The sequence below is a fragment of the Oncorhynchus nerka genome, linkage group LG9a, assembly GCF_034236695.1.
Source record: "Oncorhynchus nerka isolate Pitt River linkage group LG9a, Oner_Uvic_2.0, whole genome shotgun sequence".
NCBI classification, from domain to species: domain Eukaryota; kingdom Metazoa; phylum Chordata; class Actinopteri; order Salmoniformes; family Salmonidae; genus Oncorhynchus; species Oncorhynchus nerka.
Window position 1 is genome coordinate 35,201,923 of NC_088404.1, and position 20,204 is coordinate 35,222,126.

Consider the following 20,204-nt stretch of genomic DNA (forward strand, 5'->3'; position numbering starts at 1 on the left):
GTGATGTAAATGAATACAAGTAGTATAAATATGCCATAATTGAATAGATCATGCTAAACGATGTTGGAATGTTGTTATATAAATTCAACAAAAGACAATAATTTGTTAATTTGACAAAATCTGTTGAAATCACACATGATGTATTATACTTTAGAATTGCATTGGGGGCATACTTCACTGTATAGCCTTACCTATGGATTGTGGATCAATGACATGGGGTATCAGTCTACTCAGTGACACCCAGAGAACGTAGCTCTTATTGCGGAACTCTGAAACAACTGTGTATTGAGCCACATTTATTGTCAACCTATGTGTATTGAACACTATTCCCGAGGAAAAACAATACTGTGTGGATGTTTTGGAGTCTGGTAACTCTGAGGACGTTGGGAAAAAAATATATTGGGTATTGAGTAGACTGATTGATCCCCAATCCTTAGGTAAAGCTGTACAGTGCAATTTGAATGTCAATACACACTGTTATTGTATTACTAGTATTGGCTGACTGGCGAGGTGCTTTCACACAGTCACAGTCCCGCGATAAGAGCTACAATGCAAATATTTGCGTAAACTGTTCCGTGAGTGTCACCGAGTAGACTGATACACCATTTAATTGCCTCACATTCCAACCTTGTTTAACGTTATCTAGTATAAATATGGCATGATTCCACCAATTGTAACCTTCTGCATCACTTTCAAAGAGGTACTTTTATTTTGAAGGCAAACTGAAAATGTAACTATTGTGCCTAATTCTTTGTTGGCTAGCTTCACAACACAGAACCCACTCAGGTCGAGCCACACTAGCCAGATGAAGCTAGCTGGCTGCTTATAACGTTAGCTTAGGGCAACAGGGTTAAGTAGCTGGCTAGATATTTATTTTCATGAACTGAAGTTCAATTTCAATAGGCGAACAACAAGTGGCTACATCATAAGGATTCCTAAATTGCTAAGAATAATGAAAATGACTTCAGTTTCTACTGGTTTCAGGCTGGTTGTATTGGTGCAGCTAGGTACCAAGCTAACTAGCTACCCCAGAAGTTGCGGTCAAACACGTAATTTACATTTACATTTAAGATTTATTACCAACGCGGTATTGTAAACTCATTGTTTGTGGCCGGTGTTTGCTTGTTTGCAGACTTTTTAGTGCAGCTTTGACAGTGCTACTGATAGTAGTGGTGGTGCTTGACTTGCACATGCAAATTCAGAACACACAACATTCTATAATAGAACTGTGTTACTTGACGTGTCAAATTAAAAGCTTATCTTTTTTGAAACGCAAAGACCCAAACGGCGTTCCATAGTATGTCGTGAAGCAAATAGCAGTGACGCTATTACTGTGTAATACCGGTAGGGCAACATCTGAACAATAGCTCACTTGGTAGTGTGTAACGGTGCTCGACCAGTCGAGAAAGTCAACATCACCCACGTCAGAGAACGGTTGATTGTCAAGGGCAATGAATCCCATTATCTTGGTGTTAATGGATTTCGCCTTTGAGTTGTCTCGCTGAAATGTTCTTACTCTTTCAAATGACTGTTCGACTTGTTGACAGCTCGATCCACACAGCAGACATTATGGGCTAGGTTAGGAACGCTGTGTTGCACGTCTAGCGCAACATTTTGGGTGGCGTCATTACGTCGTGTACCTACGTTATATAGGTCTGCACGTCAGCTTTGACATCGGTTTTGCAAATCGCGTTAAACTAGACATCGGGCCAATACCGATGTTGGCATTTTTAGCTAATATAGGCCGATTCCAATATGTTTACCGATATATCGGGTATCCCTAGTTTCTACATAGCAGTGTCATCACAACAATGGAGCACCCTTCTCCCTCCCTTTTCCTCCTAACCATCTTCGGTAACATTGACAATCCTGTGTGTCTGTTTATCAATAAATCCTACTGCTGCTGCAAAGCATGTATAACTAAAGAGAAAGGAGTAGAAGGTAGCTCTGGATGGACAGAAGGAGACAGGATGTATAGTAGAGGATAGGGAGAGTAGGCCGAGGTGAGTCGAAAGTAGAGGAGAGGAGACGATAGCTCCTGTCTCTTAGTCCGTTTCTAGTAAACCTTCATTGTATGAGGGAGGATTTCTCTCTCCCTCATTTCTTTGCTTCACTCAGCCTATCTTCACCTCTCACTCGTGCTATCCTATTCTCTCTCTCTCTCTTTCTCTCTCTCTCTCTCTCTCTCATTCTCTGTCTCCCTCTTTCATTCTCTAAGCCTCATATTTCTCCACATATACTTGATCATCCTCTCAGCCAGGAGAAAGAGAGGAGGCAGGAAGATATTAAATAGGAAGGGAGGAGAGGAGAGGAAAGAAAAGAGGATAGACAGAGAGAGAAGGAACAGATACCATTTTCACTCTGCATATAATTCTTTCAGCCATCTAGGTCTTCCTCCCTCTTTCCCCCCTCTCCCCTTCTCTCTCTCTTCCTCGGAGGGCGGATGTTCAGTAGGCCGTTGAGGGGTTAACGGGACCATAGAGAATGTCAATGTTATTCTTGTTTTTCCTGTGAGCTGGATAGAGGAAAGGCCCTTTTAGGAAAGGGAAATAGGGAAGGGTTTTTGGGAATGAACCCATTGGGACCCAAAACCACCAGACAGCTCCAATAGATCTACCTGGTAACAAGCACTGACAGGCCTACCTTTGCCTCTCACAGCCTTCCAGGGTGGAGGATGGTAAAGATTATAAATCATTTTGAGGTTCATACAGTTATTAAGATAAGTTATGAGGTTGTCCCTCTTTCAGCCCCAGTCGTGGCTCCAGTCCTCTCCTTCACCCCATCCCCTCCCACTCCTCCCTCCTCCGCCTTTGCCTCCCTGTCTCATCCCCAGTCGTGGCTCCAGTCTTCTCCTTCACCCCATCCCCTCCCACTCCCCCCTCCTCCGCCTTTGCCTCCCTGTCTCATCCCCAGTCGTGGCTCCAGTCCTCTCCTTCACCCCACCCCATCCCCTCCCACTCCTCCCTCCTCCGCCTTTGCCTCCCTGTCTCATCCCCAGTCGTGGCTCCAGTCCTCTCCTTCACCCCATCCCCTCCCTCCTCCGCCTTTGCCTCCCTGTCTCATCCCCAGTCGTGGCTCCAGTCCTCTCATTCACCCCATCCCCTCCCACTCCTCCCTCCTCCGCCTTTGCCTCCCTGTCTCATCCCCAGTCGTGGCTCCAGTCCTCTCCTTCACCCCATCCTCTCCCACTTCTCCCTCCTCCGCCTTTGCCTCCCTGTCTCATCCCCAGTTGTGGCTCTAGTCTTCCTCTGCCTCACCCCATTCCCACCTCTCCTGTCCCACTCTTCCCTCCTCCCCCTCTGTCTCCCTGTCTCAGCCCCAGCTGTACTGTAGACTGTGTAATGACCTGTGGTGCTGATGATAATAACTATTAGCACAGGTCTGTCTGGTCTAGGGTAGGGGATGGGCAACAAACAGGCGGCCAGCGGGCCAAAACCGCCCCGCCAGTGATTTTTTTACTCCGACTGTCTCATCTACACACACATACACACACACACACACACACACACACTTCTTATCAGGTAATCATGCTTATCTTTCTAGTGCTGTTGTTCATTATAACTTTTTGGACGCATCGCATACGCTGCTGCTACTGTTTATTATCTATCCTGTTGCCTAGTCACTTTATTCCTAGTTATATGTACATACTGTATCTACCTCAATTACCTCGTACTCCTGCACATCTGTACTGGTACCCTGTGTATATAGCCAATTTATCGTCACTCACTGTGTATTTATTATCACTTTTATTATTACGTGTTTTACTTTTCTATTGTTTATCTTTTTTTCTTTCTCTCTGCATTGTTGTAAAGGGCCCGTATGTAAGTGATCCACTGTTAGTCTACACTTGTTGTTTACGAAGCATGTGATGAATAATATTAGATTTGATATCCTCAGTTCAGGAGAGGATGCTGCTACTGTTTTCTAGGCAGCAATATCTCTCACCCTCTCTCTCTCTCTCTCTCTCTCTCTCTCTCTCTCTCTCTAGCTCTCTCACTCCCTCCCACCCTCCCTCGCTTTCTCTCTCTCTAGCTCTACCTCGCTCACTCTCATAGTTACCCCAATACAGACATAACTGTGCTGTCTGTCTCTCCACATCTCCTCTAATTAGTTATTTATGGCCAGGAGGGTGTGGCCAGTCAGGTCTAATGACTATTGTTGCCGTGGCTACTGGTTAATGAGAAACTGTCTCTGTAGGTCTGAGACTGAACCAAAACACTCATTACTCCAATTATACACTGTAGCACACTACAACAAGAGAGAGAGAGAGAGAGAGAGAGAGAGAGAGAGAGAGAGAGGGAGACAGAGAGAGATAGAGACAGAGAGATAGAGAGAGAGAGGGATAGAGAGAGACAGAGAGAGAGAGAGGGAGAGAGAGAGAGAGAGAGAGAGAGAGAAAGAGAGAGGGAGACAGAGAGAGATAGAGAGAGACAGACAGAGAGAGAGAGAGAGAGTGATAGAGAGAGACAGAGAGAGAGAGGGAGACAGAGAGAGACAGAGAGAGAGGGAGAGAGAGAGAGGGATAGAGAGAGACAGAGAGAGAGAGAGAGAGAGGGAGAGAGAGAAAGAGAGAGGGAGACAGAGAGAGATAGAGAGAGACAGAGAGAGAGAGAGGGGGAGACAGAGAGAGAGGGAGACAGAGAGAGATAGAGAGAGAGTTTATTTATACAGTATATTTTCCGTTCTGGGGAGTCAATGTGACAAATAAATAATAATAATAATACAGTTACAGTACTGGCTTTCAACTTACTGCTGTTGAGAGTTGTAATTGTACATTTAGAAATTGGTAGTGCATGGTCAGTTTTCCTCTTGTTATGTTATTCACTTACAGACCTTAGAGAGCTATCTAGAACCTGTCAGAAATGACCAGTGTTACCTAGATAGGTAGTGTTATCATGGCCAGATTATGTGCCCAGGGGCATCGACCCCCAGGGCGCCTCCATTGATTTTTTGGAGTCACTCAGGTATTATATGAACACACATAATACATGGCAACATGTAGAATGACAGGAAATGAGCTTGTGAGGTTTGTTACTATTCCAATAAATGACAATATCCATCCAGTCCTTCGCAACCTAGGAAATGTGTGTGACCGGATCTTCTCTAATAGTAGTTAGTATCCCTGGTTTATATCTACTGTAGATCTCTCGCTCTCTCTCGCTCTCTCTCTGTCTCTCTCTCTCCAGTGTCTTTCTGTGTAGCAGTATCCTTGTGTAGGTGTAGTTGTTTTTTATGTGTGTGTGTGTGCAATGTGTCCATGCTTGCAGTGTGCATGTTGTGTGTGTGTGTGTGTGTGTGTGTGTGTGTGTGTGTGTGTGTGTGTGTGTGTGTGTGTGTGTGTGTGTGTGTGTGTGTGTGTGTGTGTGTGAGACACACCCATGCTTAACCTCAGGGTGGGGTTCTCTCTCTAAAAATCCCTACCACATACATATGGCAGCACTGTGTGTGACAGTCTCTTTTCTCTTTATATTTCTCTCCCTCTTTCTCCTTTTGTTTTTCATTTGCTTGTTCTTTCACATGCTCTCTTCCCTCATTCCCTTCAGCCCTCTCCTTCTCTTTTTTATCTCAGTTTGTTTAGCTTTCTTCTCTCTCTCTGTCTGACTTCTCCTCTCCGACTCTCATTACATCAGTTAGTGTGCTGGCATGGTCTTGGCCTGCAGCCTTCAATGATGCGTCATATCCTCTGTCACAATGACTTCACATGTTCAGTGGCTGAACATGTGAAGTCATTGTGACAGAGGCTATGATTAGTTGATTAGTTGAATCAGCTGTTTTACTGCTCTTAGATGAAGCAAAGGCTTGCACCCACACTGGCCCTCGCAGAGTAAGATAGTCTTTGTTGTTAACAATGGGTTAGACCCCACCTTGATATTGTGGTACAGTTCCCTACTTATTCCTGTGACTCTGCAGTGGGAGTGTAGATCAGATAGAGAGAGAATGTGCACCTGCACTGTCAGCAACACTTACACATCTGTCACACTCAGATGACCCCCCCCCCCCATTAGTCACTCTCAGATGACCCCACTCACCTCCATCAGTCACTCTCAGATGACTCCCCCTCACCTCCATCTGTCACTCTCAGATGACCCCCCTCACCTCCATCTGTCACTCTCAGATGACCCCCCCTCACCTCCATCAGTCACTCTCAGACAACTCCCCCCTCACCTCCATCTGTCACTCTCAGATGACCCCCCTCACCTCCATCAGTCACTCTCAGATGACATCCCCTTCACCTCCATCAGTCACTCTCAGATGAGCCCCCACCTCCATCTGTCACTCTCAGACAACTCCCCCCTCACCTCCATCTGTCACTGTCAGACAACTCCCCCTCACCTCCATCTGTCACTCTCAGACAACTCCCCCTTCACCTCCATCTGTCACTGTCAGATGAGCCCCCACCTCCATCTGTCACTCTCAGACAACTCCCCCTTCACCTCCATCTGTCACTCTCAGACAACTCCCCCTCACCTCCATCTGTCACTCTCAGATGACTCCCTCCCCCTTCACCTCCATCAGTCACTCTCAGATGAGCCCCCCACCTCCATCTGTCACTCTCAGACAACTCCCCCTCACCTCCATCTGTCACTGTCAGACAACTCCCCCTCGCCTCCATCTGTCACTGTCAGATGACTCCCCATCACCTCCATCTGTCACTCTCAGATGACTCCCCATCACCTCCATCTGTCACTGTCAGATGACCCCCTCACCTCCATCTGTCACTGTCAGATGACTCCCCATCACCTCCATCTGTCACTCTCAGATGACTCCCCCCTCACCTCCATCTGTCACTCTCAGACAACTCCCCCTCATCTCCATCTGTCACTCTCAGATGACTCCCTCCCCCTTCACCTCCATCAGTCACTCTCAGATGAGCCCCCCACCTCCACCTGTCACTCTCAGACAACTCCCCCTCATCTCCATCTGTCACTGTCAGACAACTCCCCCTCACCTCCATCTGTCACTCTCAGACATCTCCCCCTTCACCTCCATCTGTCACTGTCAGACAACTCCCCCTCGCCTCCATCTGTCACTGTCAGACAACTCCCCCTTCACCTCCATCTGTCACTCTCAGACAACTCCCCCTCACCTCCATCTGTCATAGTCACATAACTCCCCCTCACCTCCATCTGTCAGTCTCAGACAACTCCCCCTTCACCTCCATCTGTCATAGTCACATAACTCCCCCTCACCTCCATCTGTCACTCTCAGACAACTCCCCCTCACCTCCATCTGTCACTCTCAGACAACTCCCCTCACCTCCATCTGTCACTCTCAGATGACTCTCCCCCTCACCTCCATCTGTCACTCTCAGATGACTCCCTCCCCCTCACCTCCATCAGTCACTCTCAGATGACTCCCCCTCACCTCCATCAGTCACTCTCAGACAACTCCCCCTCACCTCCATCTGTCACTCTCAGATGACCCCCTCACCTCCATCAGTCACTCTCAGATGACCCCCTTCACCTCCATCAGTCACTCTCAGATGACCCCCAATTCCATCTGACACTCTCAGATAACTCCCCCCTCACCTCCATCTGTCACTCTCAGACAACTCCCCCCTCACCTATATCTGTCACTCTCAGATGACTCCCCCTCACCTATATCTGTCACTCTCAGATGACTTCCCCCTCACCTCCATCTGTCACTCTCAGATGACTCTCCCCCTCACCTCCATCTGTCACTCTCAGATGACTCCCTCCCCCCTCACCTCCATCAGTCACTCTCAGATGACTCCCCCTCACCTCCATCAGTCACTCTCAGACAACTCCCCTCACCTCCATCTGTCACTCTCAGATGACCCCCCACACCTCCATCTGTCACTCTCAGATGACTCCCCCTCACCTCCATCTGTCACTGTCAGATGACTCCCCATCACCTCCATCTGTCACTCTCAGATGACTCCCCATCACCTCCATCTGTCACTGTCAGATGACCCCCTCACCTCCATCTGTCACTGTCAGATGACTCCCCATCACCTCCATCTGTCACTCTCAGATGACTCCCCCTCACCTCCATCTGTCACTCTCAGATGACTCCCCATCACCTCCATCTGTCACTCTCAGATGACTCCCCCCTCACCTCCATCTGTCACTGTCAGATGACCCCCCACACCTCCATCTGTCACTCTCAGATGACTCCCCCTCACCTCCATCTGTCACTGTCAGATGACTCCCATCACCTCCATCTGTCACTCTCAGATGACTCCCCATCACCTCCATCTGTCACTGTCAGATGACTCCCCATCACCTCCATCTGTCACTGTCAGATGATTCCCCCCTCACCTCCATCTGTCACTCTCAGATGACTCCCCCTCACCTCCATCTGTCACTCTCAGATGACTCCCCATCACCTCCATCTGTCACTCTCAGATGACTCCCCGTCACCTCCATCTGTCACTCTCAGATGACTCCCCATCACCTCCATCTGTCACTGTCAGATGACTCCCCATCACCTCCATCAGTCACTGTCAGATGACTCCCCATCACCTCCATCTGTCACTGTCAGATGACTCCCCCTCACCTCCATCTGTCAATCTCAGATGACTCCCCCCTCCCCTCCATCTGTCACTCTCAGATGACTCCCCATCACCTCCATCTGTCACTGTCAGATGACTCCCCATCACCTCCATCAGTCACTGTCAGATGACTCCCCGCCACCTCCATCTGTCACTGTCAGATGACTCCCCATCACCTCCATCTGTCACTGTCAGATGACCCCCCCTCACCTCCATCTGTCACTCTCAGATGACTCCCCCTCACCTCCATCTGTCACTGTCAGATGACTCCCGCCACCTCCATCTGTCACTGTCAGATGACTCCCCATCACCTCCATCTGTCACTGTCAGATGACTTCCCCTCACCTCCATTTGTCACTGTCAGGTGATCCCCCCCCGACCTCCATCAGTCACTCTCAGACGACTCCCCCTCACTTCCATCTGTCACCTCAGACGACTCCCCCTCACCTCCATCTGTCACTGTCAGATGACTCCCCCCTCACCCCCATCTGTCACTCTCAGACGACACCCCCACCTCCATCTGTCACTCTCAGATAACCCTCACCCCCATCTGTCACTCTCAGACAACCCCCCACCTCCATTAGTCACTCTCAGACGACCCCCCACCTCCATCTGTCACTCTCAGATGACCCCCACCTCCATCAGTCACTCTCAGACCACCCCCCACCTCCATCAGTCACTCCCAGACGACCCCCCACCTCCATCTGTCACTCTCAGATAACCCCCCACCTCCATCAGTCACTCTCAGACGACCCCCACCCCCATCTGTCACTCTCAGACAACCCCCACCTCCATTAGTCACTCTCAGATGACCCCCACCTCCATCAGTCACTCTCAGACGACCCCCACCTCCATCTGTCACCCTCAGGCGACCCCCCACCTCCATTAGTCACTCTCAGATGACCCCCACACCTCCATCTGTCACTCTCAGACGATCCCCCCACCTCCATCAGTCACTCTCAGACGACCCCCCCACCTCCATCTGTCACTCTCAGACGACGCCCCCACCTCCATCAGTCACTCTCAGACGACCCCCCCACCTCCATCAGTCACTCGGACGACCCCCCACCTCCATCAGTCACTCTCAGACGACCAATAGCTATTAGAATACACAGTCACACTCAGATTAACACATAACCTTTACATACACAAACAGAATCACACACACACACTCTGACTCCATACACACACACACCATATTAACCCTACGTGTGTGTGTGTGTGTGTGTTTCCCTGCAGCCCAAACTGATGGCCAAGGACCTTTTGGATTTAGTGGCCTCCCACTTCAACCTGAAGGAGAAGGAATACTTTGGCATCTCCTACACCGATGAAACGTAAGTCCCTCTGGTTCACTACCATCACCATGGATGTAGTCCTGGGGATACACTACCATCACCATGGATGTAGTCCTGGTCCTGGGGATACACTACCATCACCATGGATGTAGTCCTGGTCCCGGGGATACACTACCATCACCATGGATGTAGTCCTGGGGATACACTACCATCACCATGGATGTAGTCCTGGTCCTGGGGATACAGTACTATCACCATGGATGTAGTCCTGGGGATACACTACCATCACCATGGATCTGGTCCTGGGGATACACTACCATCACCATGGATGTAGTCCTGGTCCTGGGGATACACTACCATCACCATGGATCTGGTCCTGGGGATACACTACCATCACCATGGATGTAGTCCTGGTCCTGGGGATACACTACCATCACCATGGATGTAGTCCTGGTCCTGGGGATACACTACCATCACTATGGATGTAGTCCTGGTCCTGGGGATACACTACCATCACCATGGATGTAGTCCTGGTCCTGGGGATACACTACCATCACCATGGATCTGGTCCTGGGGATACACTACCATCACCATGGATGTAGTCCTGGTCCTGGGGATACACTACCATCACCATGGATGTAGTCCTGGGGATACACTACCATCACCATGGATGTAGTCCTGGTCCTGGGGATACACTACCATCACCATGGATGTAGTCCTGGTCCTGGGGATACACTACCATCACCATGGATGTAGTCCTGGTCCTGGGGATACACTACCATCACCATGGATGTAGTCCTGGTCCTGGGGATACACTACCATCACCATGGATGTAGTCCTGGTCCTGGGGATACACTACCATCACCATGGATGTTGTCCTGGTCCTGGGGATACACTACCATCACCATGGATGTAGTCCTGGTCCTGGGGATACACTACCATCACACTGGATGTAGTCCTGGTCCTGGGGATACACTACCATCACCATGGATGTAGTCCTGGTCCTGGGGATATATGTGATGTGCAGGGTTTTGTTCCAGCCCAGCACTTACACACCTCGAATGGGATGTAACTACACCGTACCCTGTTTATCATATACTGAGAAATGTATGTTTAAAATGTAAGGATGACATTTTATGTTATTTTGGGATTGAGGATGTGAGCCCAGAGGATGACAGATGAAAGTATTATTATAAACTGGGTGGTTTGATTCCTGAATGCTGATTGGCTGAAAGCCTTGGTATAACAGACCGTAAACCACGGTTATGACATAACCTTTATTTTTACTGCTCTAATTATGTTGGTAACCAGTTTATAATAGCAATAAGGCACCTCGGGTTTGTGGTTTATGGCCAATATACCACGACTAAGGGCTGTGTCCAGGCAATCCGCGTTGTGTCGTGCGCAAGAACAGCCCTTAGCTGTGGTATATTGGCCAAAAACCACACCCCCTCGGGCCTTATTGCATTTCAGTTGAATGCATTCTGACCAGGTATCCCTCTTTCCCTTTCCTTATTGCTTAAATATAGAACTGTTATTTCCAGTCATACACTCTTGTCCCAGCCTGCTATTCCCTAGAATACTGTTGGTTATTGATTTACGTAGAGGCTGACAGTCTGTGGTATTTTATACCTCTTGATGTATATTATACCATTCCACTGTTTCCGCTCCAGCCAATACCACAAGCCCGTCCAATTAAGGTGCTACCAACCTCCTGTGACAAAGACACACCCCAGTTCTGTCTCTCTGTTTGTCTGCCAGTCCCTCAGTTCTATGATGTAGATTGGTTGTTTCTATGTCTGAGAGCTGAAAGAGCTGCATGTTGCCCATAACACCATGCAGGGTTACCAGGGTGACAAGCTGCCTCTGCAGTTTTCATCCCTGTCAGAGAGAAAGAAAGAGAGAGGATGGGTAGAGGATGGGTAGAGTGTGAAGCACAGGGAGCTAGGCTGTACTATTCATTATTGAATCAGTCAGTTCTGTAGTGTACTGAGTTTGTCTCCTCATTGGTTGGGTGTGCAGTATGCTGACATTCGATTGGTTGTTGTGTCTCCAGGGGTCATTTCAGCTGGCTGCAGTTGGACCGAAGGGTTCTAGAACACGAGTTCCCCAAGAAGTCTGGACCCATCGTACTGTACTTCTGTGTCAGGTATGGTCACATCATAGAAAAACACACACGAGCAGCGCTCCTACAGTAAACATACAGTACACAGCCTCCAGCAGGAAACACAGACATGCCCCCTAGTCAGACAGATGTCTGCACACTACCTTAACTCTGTGAAGAAGGCAGATAATAACTTCATTATACTGTAAGAGAACACCAGTCATATTTCAGTAATAGTTGTCTAGCTATTTATCATGCATGATGTTCAGTGTGTCTGTGTGTGTCAGATATATAAGAGGATGTCTCCCTGTAAAGTGGAGCTGCAGCTGTGATCTGACCTGTAGTAGCAGGGTTCTAAACCCACTCCTTTCTCCTGCCAGTCCCTTTGTACTGCTCTGACAATGGCTGCTCTCTTACATAACACACATCCTGAGTGAGTGTCTGTGTGTGTGTGTGTGTGTGTGTGTGTGTGTGTGTGTGTGTGTGTGTGTGTGCGTGCGTGCGTGCGTGCGTGCGTGCGTGCGTGCGTGCGTGCGTGCGTGTGTGTGCATGTTTGTGTCTACATGAAGTCATTGTAGTTGGAAGAAAAGGTACAGGATCTGAAGATAATGTGTCTGACCTTTCTTTGCACCTGTGGAAACGCTACACACACACACAGACACACACACACACCGTGCTGAATAGTGTTGGTCAGTACTTTAAAGATCCCTATGATGACATATATGCTCTAGGGACTTGTCATTCTTTAGCAATGTACATAGCAACCTGCATTGGAGACACAACGGATGAATGGTTGTTTGTACTGATTGGCATTAACGATAAGTGTCTCCAAAATGGTGTGCGGTAATGACGTCATTTCAACCTAACATAATAGTTTTGATGTGTATGGATATTGTATTGTTGCATGGGGTGTATTGTTCACGTAACAGATCACTATCAAATACATGGCCTTGTGTTCAGGGTAAGCCATCAGTGCGCATACAATAGAATGACTATTGTGATTACCTCTGTTATAGCCAGCCACTAATAACATATCCAGTCACTCTACATTCCCACACACAAATACACACACGCATTGAAATGCTTATTAATACAATGCATTTATACACACCACACACTCACACACACATCCTGATACACAGTTAAACACAGAGACAGACTGATGAAACTGCAATCAGTCTAAATGTCAGAGCTGAATCCATTATCAGACTTCCCTGCCAGAGCATCCCAGTGTGTGTGTGTGAGTGTGTGTTTGTGTGTGTGCTTTCATGCTTGCATGCTTGTGTGCACGGTGCTTGTGCATTGGTTTCACAGCATGTGTGTGCATGTTTTGGAAACAGTAGCTGTAACAACGACCCATCTCTCTATATATAGACTACATTATACTGTTAGTGCTCCCATCTCTCTATATATAGACTACATTATACTGTTACAGTAGCTCCCATCTCTCTATATATAGACTACATTATACTGTTACAGTAGCTCCCATCTCTCTATATATAGACTACATTATACTGTTACAGTAGCTCCCATTTCTCTATATATAGACTACATTATACTGTTACAGTAGCTCCCATCTCTCTATATATAGACTACATTATACTGTTACAGTAGCTCCCATCTCTCTATATATAGACTACATTATACTGTTAGTGCTCCCATCTCTCTATATATAGACTACATTATACTGTTATAGTAACTCCCATCTCTCTATATATAGACTACATTATACTGTTACAGTAGCTCCCATCTCTCTATATATAGACTACATTATACTGTTACAGTAGCTCCCATCTCTCTATATATAGACTACATTATACTGTTACAGTAGCTCCCATCTCTCTATATATAGACTACATTATACTGTTACAGTAGCTCCCATCTCTCTATATATAGACTACATTATACTGTTAGTGCTCACATCTCTCTATATATAGACTACATTATACTGTTACAGTAGCTCCCATCTCTATATATAGACTACATTATACTGTTACAGTAGCTCCCATCTCTCTATATATAGACTACATTATACTGTTACAGTAGCTCCCATCTCTCTATATATAGACTACATTATACTGTTACAGTAACTCCCATCTCTCTATATATAGACTACATTATACTGTTACAGTAGCTCCCATCTCTCTATATATAGACTACATTATACTGTTACAGTAGCTCCCATTTCTCTATATATAGACTACATTATACTGTTACAGTAGCTCCCATCTCTCTATATATAGACTACATTATACTGTTACAGTAGCTCCCATCTCTCTATATATAGACTACATTATACTGTTAGTGCTCCCATCTCTCTATATATAGACTACATTATACTGTTACAGTAGCTCCCATCTCTCTATATATAGACTACATTATACTGTTACAGTAGCTCCCATCTCTCTATATATAGACTACATTATACTGTTACAGTAGCTCCCATCTCTCTATATATAGACTACATTATACTGTTACAGTAGCTCCCATCTCTCTATATATAGACTACATTATACTGTTACAGTAGCTCCCATCTCTCTATATATAGACTACATTATACTGTTAGTGCTCCCATCTCTCTATATATAGACTACATTATACTGTTACAGTAGCTCCCATCTCTCTATATATAGACTACATTATACTGTTACAGTAGCTCCCATCTCTCTATATATAGACTACATTATACTGTTACAGTAGCTCCCATCTCTCTATATATAGACTACATTATACTGTTACAGTAACTCCCATCTCTCTATATATAGACTACATTATACTGTTACAGTAGCTCCCATCTCTCTATATATAGACTACATTATACTGTTACAGTAACTCCCATCTCTCTGTATATAGACTACATTATACTGTTACAGTAGCTCCCATCTCTCTGTATATAGACTACATTATACTGTTACAGTAACTCCCATCTCTCTATATATAGACTACATTATACTGTTAGTGCTCCCATCTCTCTATATATAGACTACATTATACTGTTACAGTAACTCCCATCTCTCTATATATAGACTACATTATACTGTTAGTGCTCCCATCTCTCTATATATAGACTACATTATACTGTTACAGTAGCTCCCATCTCTCTATATATAGACTACATTATACTGTTACAGTAGCTCCCATCTCTCTATATATAGACTACATTATACTGTTACAGTAGCTCCCATCTCTCTATATATAGACTACATTATACTGTTACAGTAGCTCCCATCTCTCTATATATAGACTACATTATACTGTTACAGTAGCTCCCATCTCTCTATATATAGACTACATTATACTGTTACAGTAGCTCCCATCTCTCTATATATAGACTACATTATACTGTTACAGTAGCTCCCATCTCTCTATATATAGACTACATTATACTGTTACAGTAGCTCCCATCTCTCTATATATAGACTACATTATACTGTTACAGTAGCTCCCATCTCTCTATATATAGACTACATTATACTGTTAGTGCTCCCATCTCTCTATATATAGACTACATTATACTGTTACAGTAGCTCCCATCTCTCTATATATAGACTACATTATACTGTTACAGTAACTCCCATCTCTCTATATATAGACTACATTATACTGTTAGTGCTCCCATCTCTCTATATATAGACTACATTATACTGTTACAGTAACTCCCATCTCTCTGTATATAGACTACATTATACTGTTACAGTAGCTCCCATCTCTCTGTATATAGACTACATTATACTGTTACAGTAACTCCCATCTCTCTATATATAGACTACATTATACTGTTACAGTAGCTCCCATCTCTCTATATATAGACTACATTATACTGTTACAGTAGCTCCCATCTCTCTATATATAGACTACATTATACTGTTACAGTAGCTCCCATTTCTCTATATATAGACTACATTATACTGTTACAGTGCTCCCATCTCTCTATATATAGACTACATTATACTGTTACAGTAGCTCCCATCTCTCTATATATAGACTACATTATACTGTTAGTGCTCCCATCTCTCTATATATAGACTACATTATACTGTTATAGTAGCTCCCATCTCTCTATATATAGACTACATTATACTGTTACAGTAGCTCCCATCTCTATATATAGACTACATTATACTGTTACAGTAGCTCCCATCTCTCTATATATAGACTACATTATACTGTTACAGTAGCTCCCATCTCTCTATATATAGACTACATTATACTGTTACAGTAGCTCCCATCTCTCTATATATAGACTACATTATACTGTTACAGTAGCTCCCATCTCTCTATATATAGACTACATTATACTGTTACAGTAGCTCCCATCTCTCTATATATAGACTACATTATACTGTTACAGTAGCTCCCATTCTCTATATATAGACTACATTATACTGTTACAGTAGCTCCCATCTCTCTATATATAGACTACATTATACTGTTACAGTAGCTCCCATCTCTCTATATATAGACTACATTATACTGTTACAGTAGCTCCCATCTCTCTATATATAGACTACATTATACTGTTACAGTAGCTCCCATCTCTCTATATATAGACTACATTATACTGTTACAGTAGCTCCCATCTCTCTATATATAGACTACATTATACTGTTACAGTAGCTCCCATCTCTCTATATATAGACTACATTATACTGTTACAGTAGCTCCCATCTCTCTATATATAGACTACATTATACTGTTACAGTAGCTCCCATCTCTCTATATATAGACTACATTATACTGTTACAGTGCTCCCATCTCTCTATATATAGACTACATTATACTGTTACAGTAGCTCCCATCTCTCTATATATAGACTACATTATACTGTTACAGTAGCTCCCATCTCTCTATATATAGACTACATTATACTGTTACAGTGCTCCCATCTCTCTATATATAGACTACATTATACTGTTACAGTAAGCTCCCATCTCTCTATATATAGACTACATTATACTGTTACAGTAGCTCCCATCTCTCTATATATAGACTACATTATACTGTTACAGTAACTCCCATCTCTCTATATATAGACTACATTATACTGTTACAGTAGCTCCCATCTCTCTATATATAGACTACATTATACTGTTATACTGTTACAGTAGCTCCCATCTCTCTATATATAGACTACATTATACTGTTACAGTAGCTCCCATCTCTCTATATATAGACTACATTATACTGTTACAGTGCTCCCATCTCTCTATATATAGACTACATTATACTGTTACAGTAACTCCCATCTCTCTATATATAGACTACATTATACTGTTACAGTAGCTCCCATCTCTCTATATATAGACTACATTATACTGTTACAGTAGCTCCCATCTCTCTATATATAGACTACATTATACTGTTACAGTAGCTCCCATCTCTCTATATATAGACTACATTATACTGTTACAGTAGCTCCCATCTCTCTATATATAGACTACATTATACTGTTACAGTAGCTCCCATCTCTCTATATATAGACTACATTATACTGTTACAGTAGCTCCCATCTCTCTATATATAGACTACATTATACTGTTACAGTGCTCCCATCTCTCTATATATAGACTACATTATACTGTTACAGTAGCTCCCATCTCCACTCATTATCTCTACTCCCTCTATATATAGACTACATTATACTGTTACAGTAGCTCCCATCTCTCTATATATAGACTACATTATACTGTTACAGTAGCTCCCATCTCTCTATATATAGACTACATTATACTGTTACAGTAGCTCCCATCTCTCTATATATAGACTACATTATACTGTTATGCTCCCATTACTATATATAGACTACATTATACTGTTACAGTAACTCCCATCTCTCTATATATAGACTACATTATCTCTTATACTGTTACAGTGCTCCCATCTCTCTATATATAGACTACATTATACTGTTACAGTGGCTCCCATCTCTATATAGACTACATTATACTGTTACAGTAGCTCCCATCTCTCTATATATAGACTACATTATACTGTTACAGTAGCTCCCATCTCTCTATATATAGACTACATTATACTGTTACAGTAGCTCCCATCTCTCTATATATAGACTACATTATACTGTTACAGTAGCTCCCATCTCTCTATATATAGACTACATTATACTGTTACAGTGCTCCCATCTCTCTATATATAGACTACATTATACTGTTACAGTAGCTCCCATCTCTCTATATATAGACTACATTATACTGTTACAGTAGCTCCCATCTCTCTATATATAGACTACATTATACTGTTACAGTAGCTCCCATCTCTCTATATATAGACTACATTATACTGTTACAGTGCTCCCATCTCTCTATATATAGACTACATTATACTGTTACAGTAGCTCCTGTTACAGTAGCATCTCTCTATATATAGACTACATTATACTGTTAGTAACTCCCATCTCTATATATAGACTACATTATACTGTTACAGTAGCTCCCATCTCTCTATATATAGACTACATTATACTGTTAGTAGCTCCCATCTCTCTATATATAGACTACATTATACTGTTACAGTGCTCCCATCTCTCTATATATAGACTACATTATACTGTTACAGTAGCTCCCATCTCTCTATATATAGACTACATTATACTGTTACAGTAGCTCCCATCTCTCTATATATAGACTACATTATACTGTTACAGTAGCTCCCATCTCTCTATATATAGACTACATTATACTGTTACAGTAGCTCCATCTCTCTATATATAGACTCCCATCTCTCTATATATAGACTACATTATACTGTTACAGTAGCTCCCATCTCTGGACTATTATACTGTTAGACTACATTATACTGTTACAGTAGCTCCCATCTCTCTATATATAGACTACATTATACTGTTACAGTAGCTCCCATCTCTCTATATATAGACTACATTATACTGTTATCTCAGACTTATACTGTTAGTAACTCCCATCTCTCCCATTATACTGTTACAGTGGCTCCCATATATAGACTACATTATACTGTTACAGTAGCTCCCATCTCTATATATAGACTACATTATACTGTTACAGTAGCTCCCATCTCTCTATATATAGACTACATTATACTGTTACAGTAGCTCCCATCTCTCTATATATAGACTACATTATACTGTTACAGTAACTCCCATCTCTCTATATATAGACTACATTATACTGTTACAGTAGCTCCCATCTCTATATATAGACTACATTATACTGTTACAGTAGCTCCCATCTCTCTATATATAGACTACATTATACTGTTACAGTAAGCTCCCATCTCTCTATATATAGACTACATTATACTGTTACAGTAGCTCCCATCTCTCTATATATAGACTACATTATACTGTTACAGTGCTCCCATCTCTCTATATATAGACTACATTATACTGTTACAGTAGCTCCCATCTCTCTATATATAGACTACATTATACTGTTACAGTAGCTCCCATCTCTCTATATATAGACTACATTATACTGTTACAGTGCTCCCATCTCTCTATATATAGACTACATTATACTGTTACAGTAACTGTTCCCATCTCTCTATATATAGACTACATTATACTGTTACAGTAGCTCCCATCTCTCTATATATAGACTACATTATACTGTTACAGTAGCTCCCATCTCTCTATATAGACTACATTATACTGTTACAGTAGCTCCCATCTCTATGGACTACGTTATGCTAGACTACATTATACTGTTACAGTGCTCCCATCTCTCTATATATAGACTACATTATACTGTTACAGTGCTCCCATCTCTCTATATATAGACTACATTATACTGTTACAGTAGCTCCCATCTCTCTATATATAGACTACATTATACTGTTACAGTAGCTCCCATCTCTCTATATATAGACTACATTATACTGTTACAGTAGCTCCCATCTCTCTATAGACTACATTAGTGCTCCCATCTCATTATACTGTATACAGTAACTCCCATCTCTCTATATATAGACTACATTATACTGTTAGTGCTCCCATCTCTCTATATATAGACTACATTATACTGTTACAGTAACTCCCATCTCTCTATATATAGACTACATTATACTGTTACAGTGCTCCCATCTCTCTATATATAGACTACATTATACTGTTACAGTAGCTCCCATCTCTCTATATATAGACTACATTATACTGTTACAGTAGCTCCCATCTCTCTATATATAGACTACATTATACTGTTACAGTAGCTCCCATCTCTCTATATATAGACTACATTATACTGTTACAGTGGCTCCCATCTCTCTATATATAGACTACATTATACTGTTACAGTAGCTC

General features: G+C 43.4%; 1 protein-coding gene across 16 annotated transcripts in view; it reads left to right on the top strand.

Moving 5' to 3' along the window:
* Nucleotides 1-20,204, top strand: part of LOC115134873 (FERM domain-containing protein 4A-like) — a 151,877-nt gene that overhangs the window by 47,966 nt on the left and 83,707 nt on the right. For all 16 annotated transcript variants that reach the window (XM_065022522.1, XM_065022526.1, XM_065022523.1 and 13 more), the window contains exons 3-4: nucleotides 9,755-9,849; nucleotides 11,867-11,959. In XM_065022522.1, the coding sequence (XP_064878594.1) occupies nucleotides 9,755-9,849; nucleotides 11,867-11,959 (188 nt within the window). The remainder of the gene's footprint in view (nucleotides 1-9,754; nucleotides 9,850-11,866; nucleotides 11,960-20,204) is intronic.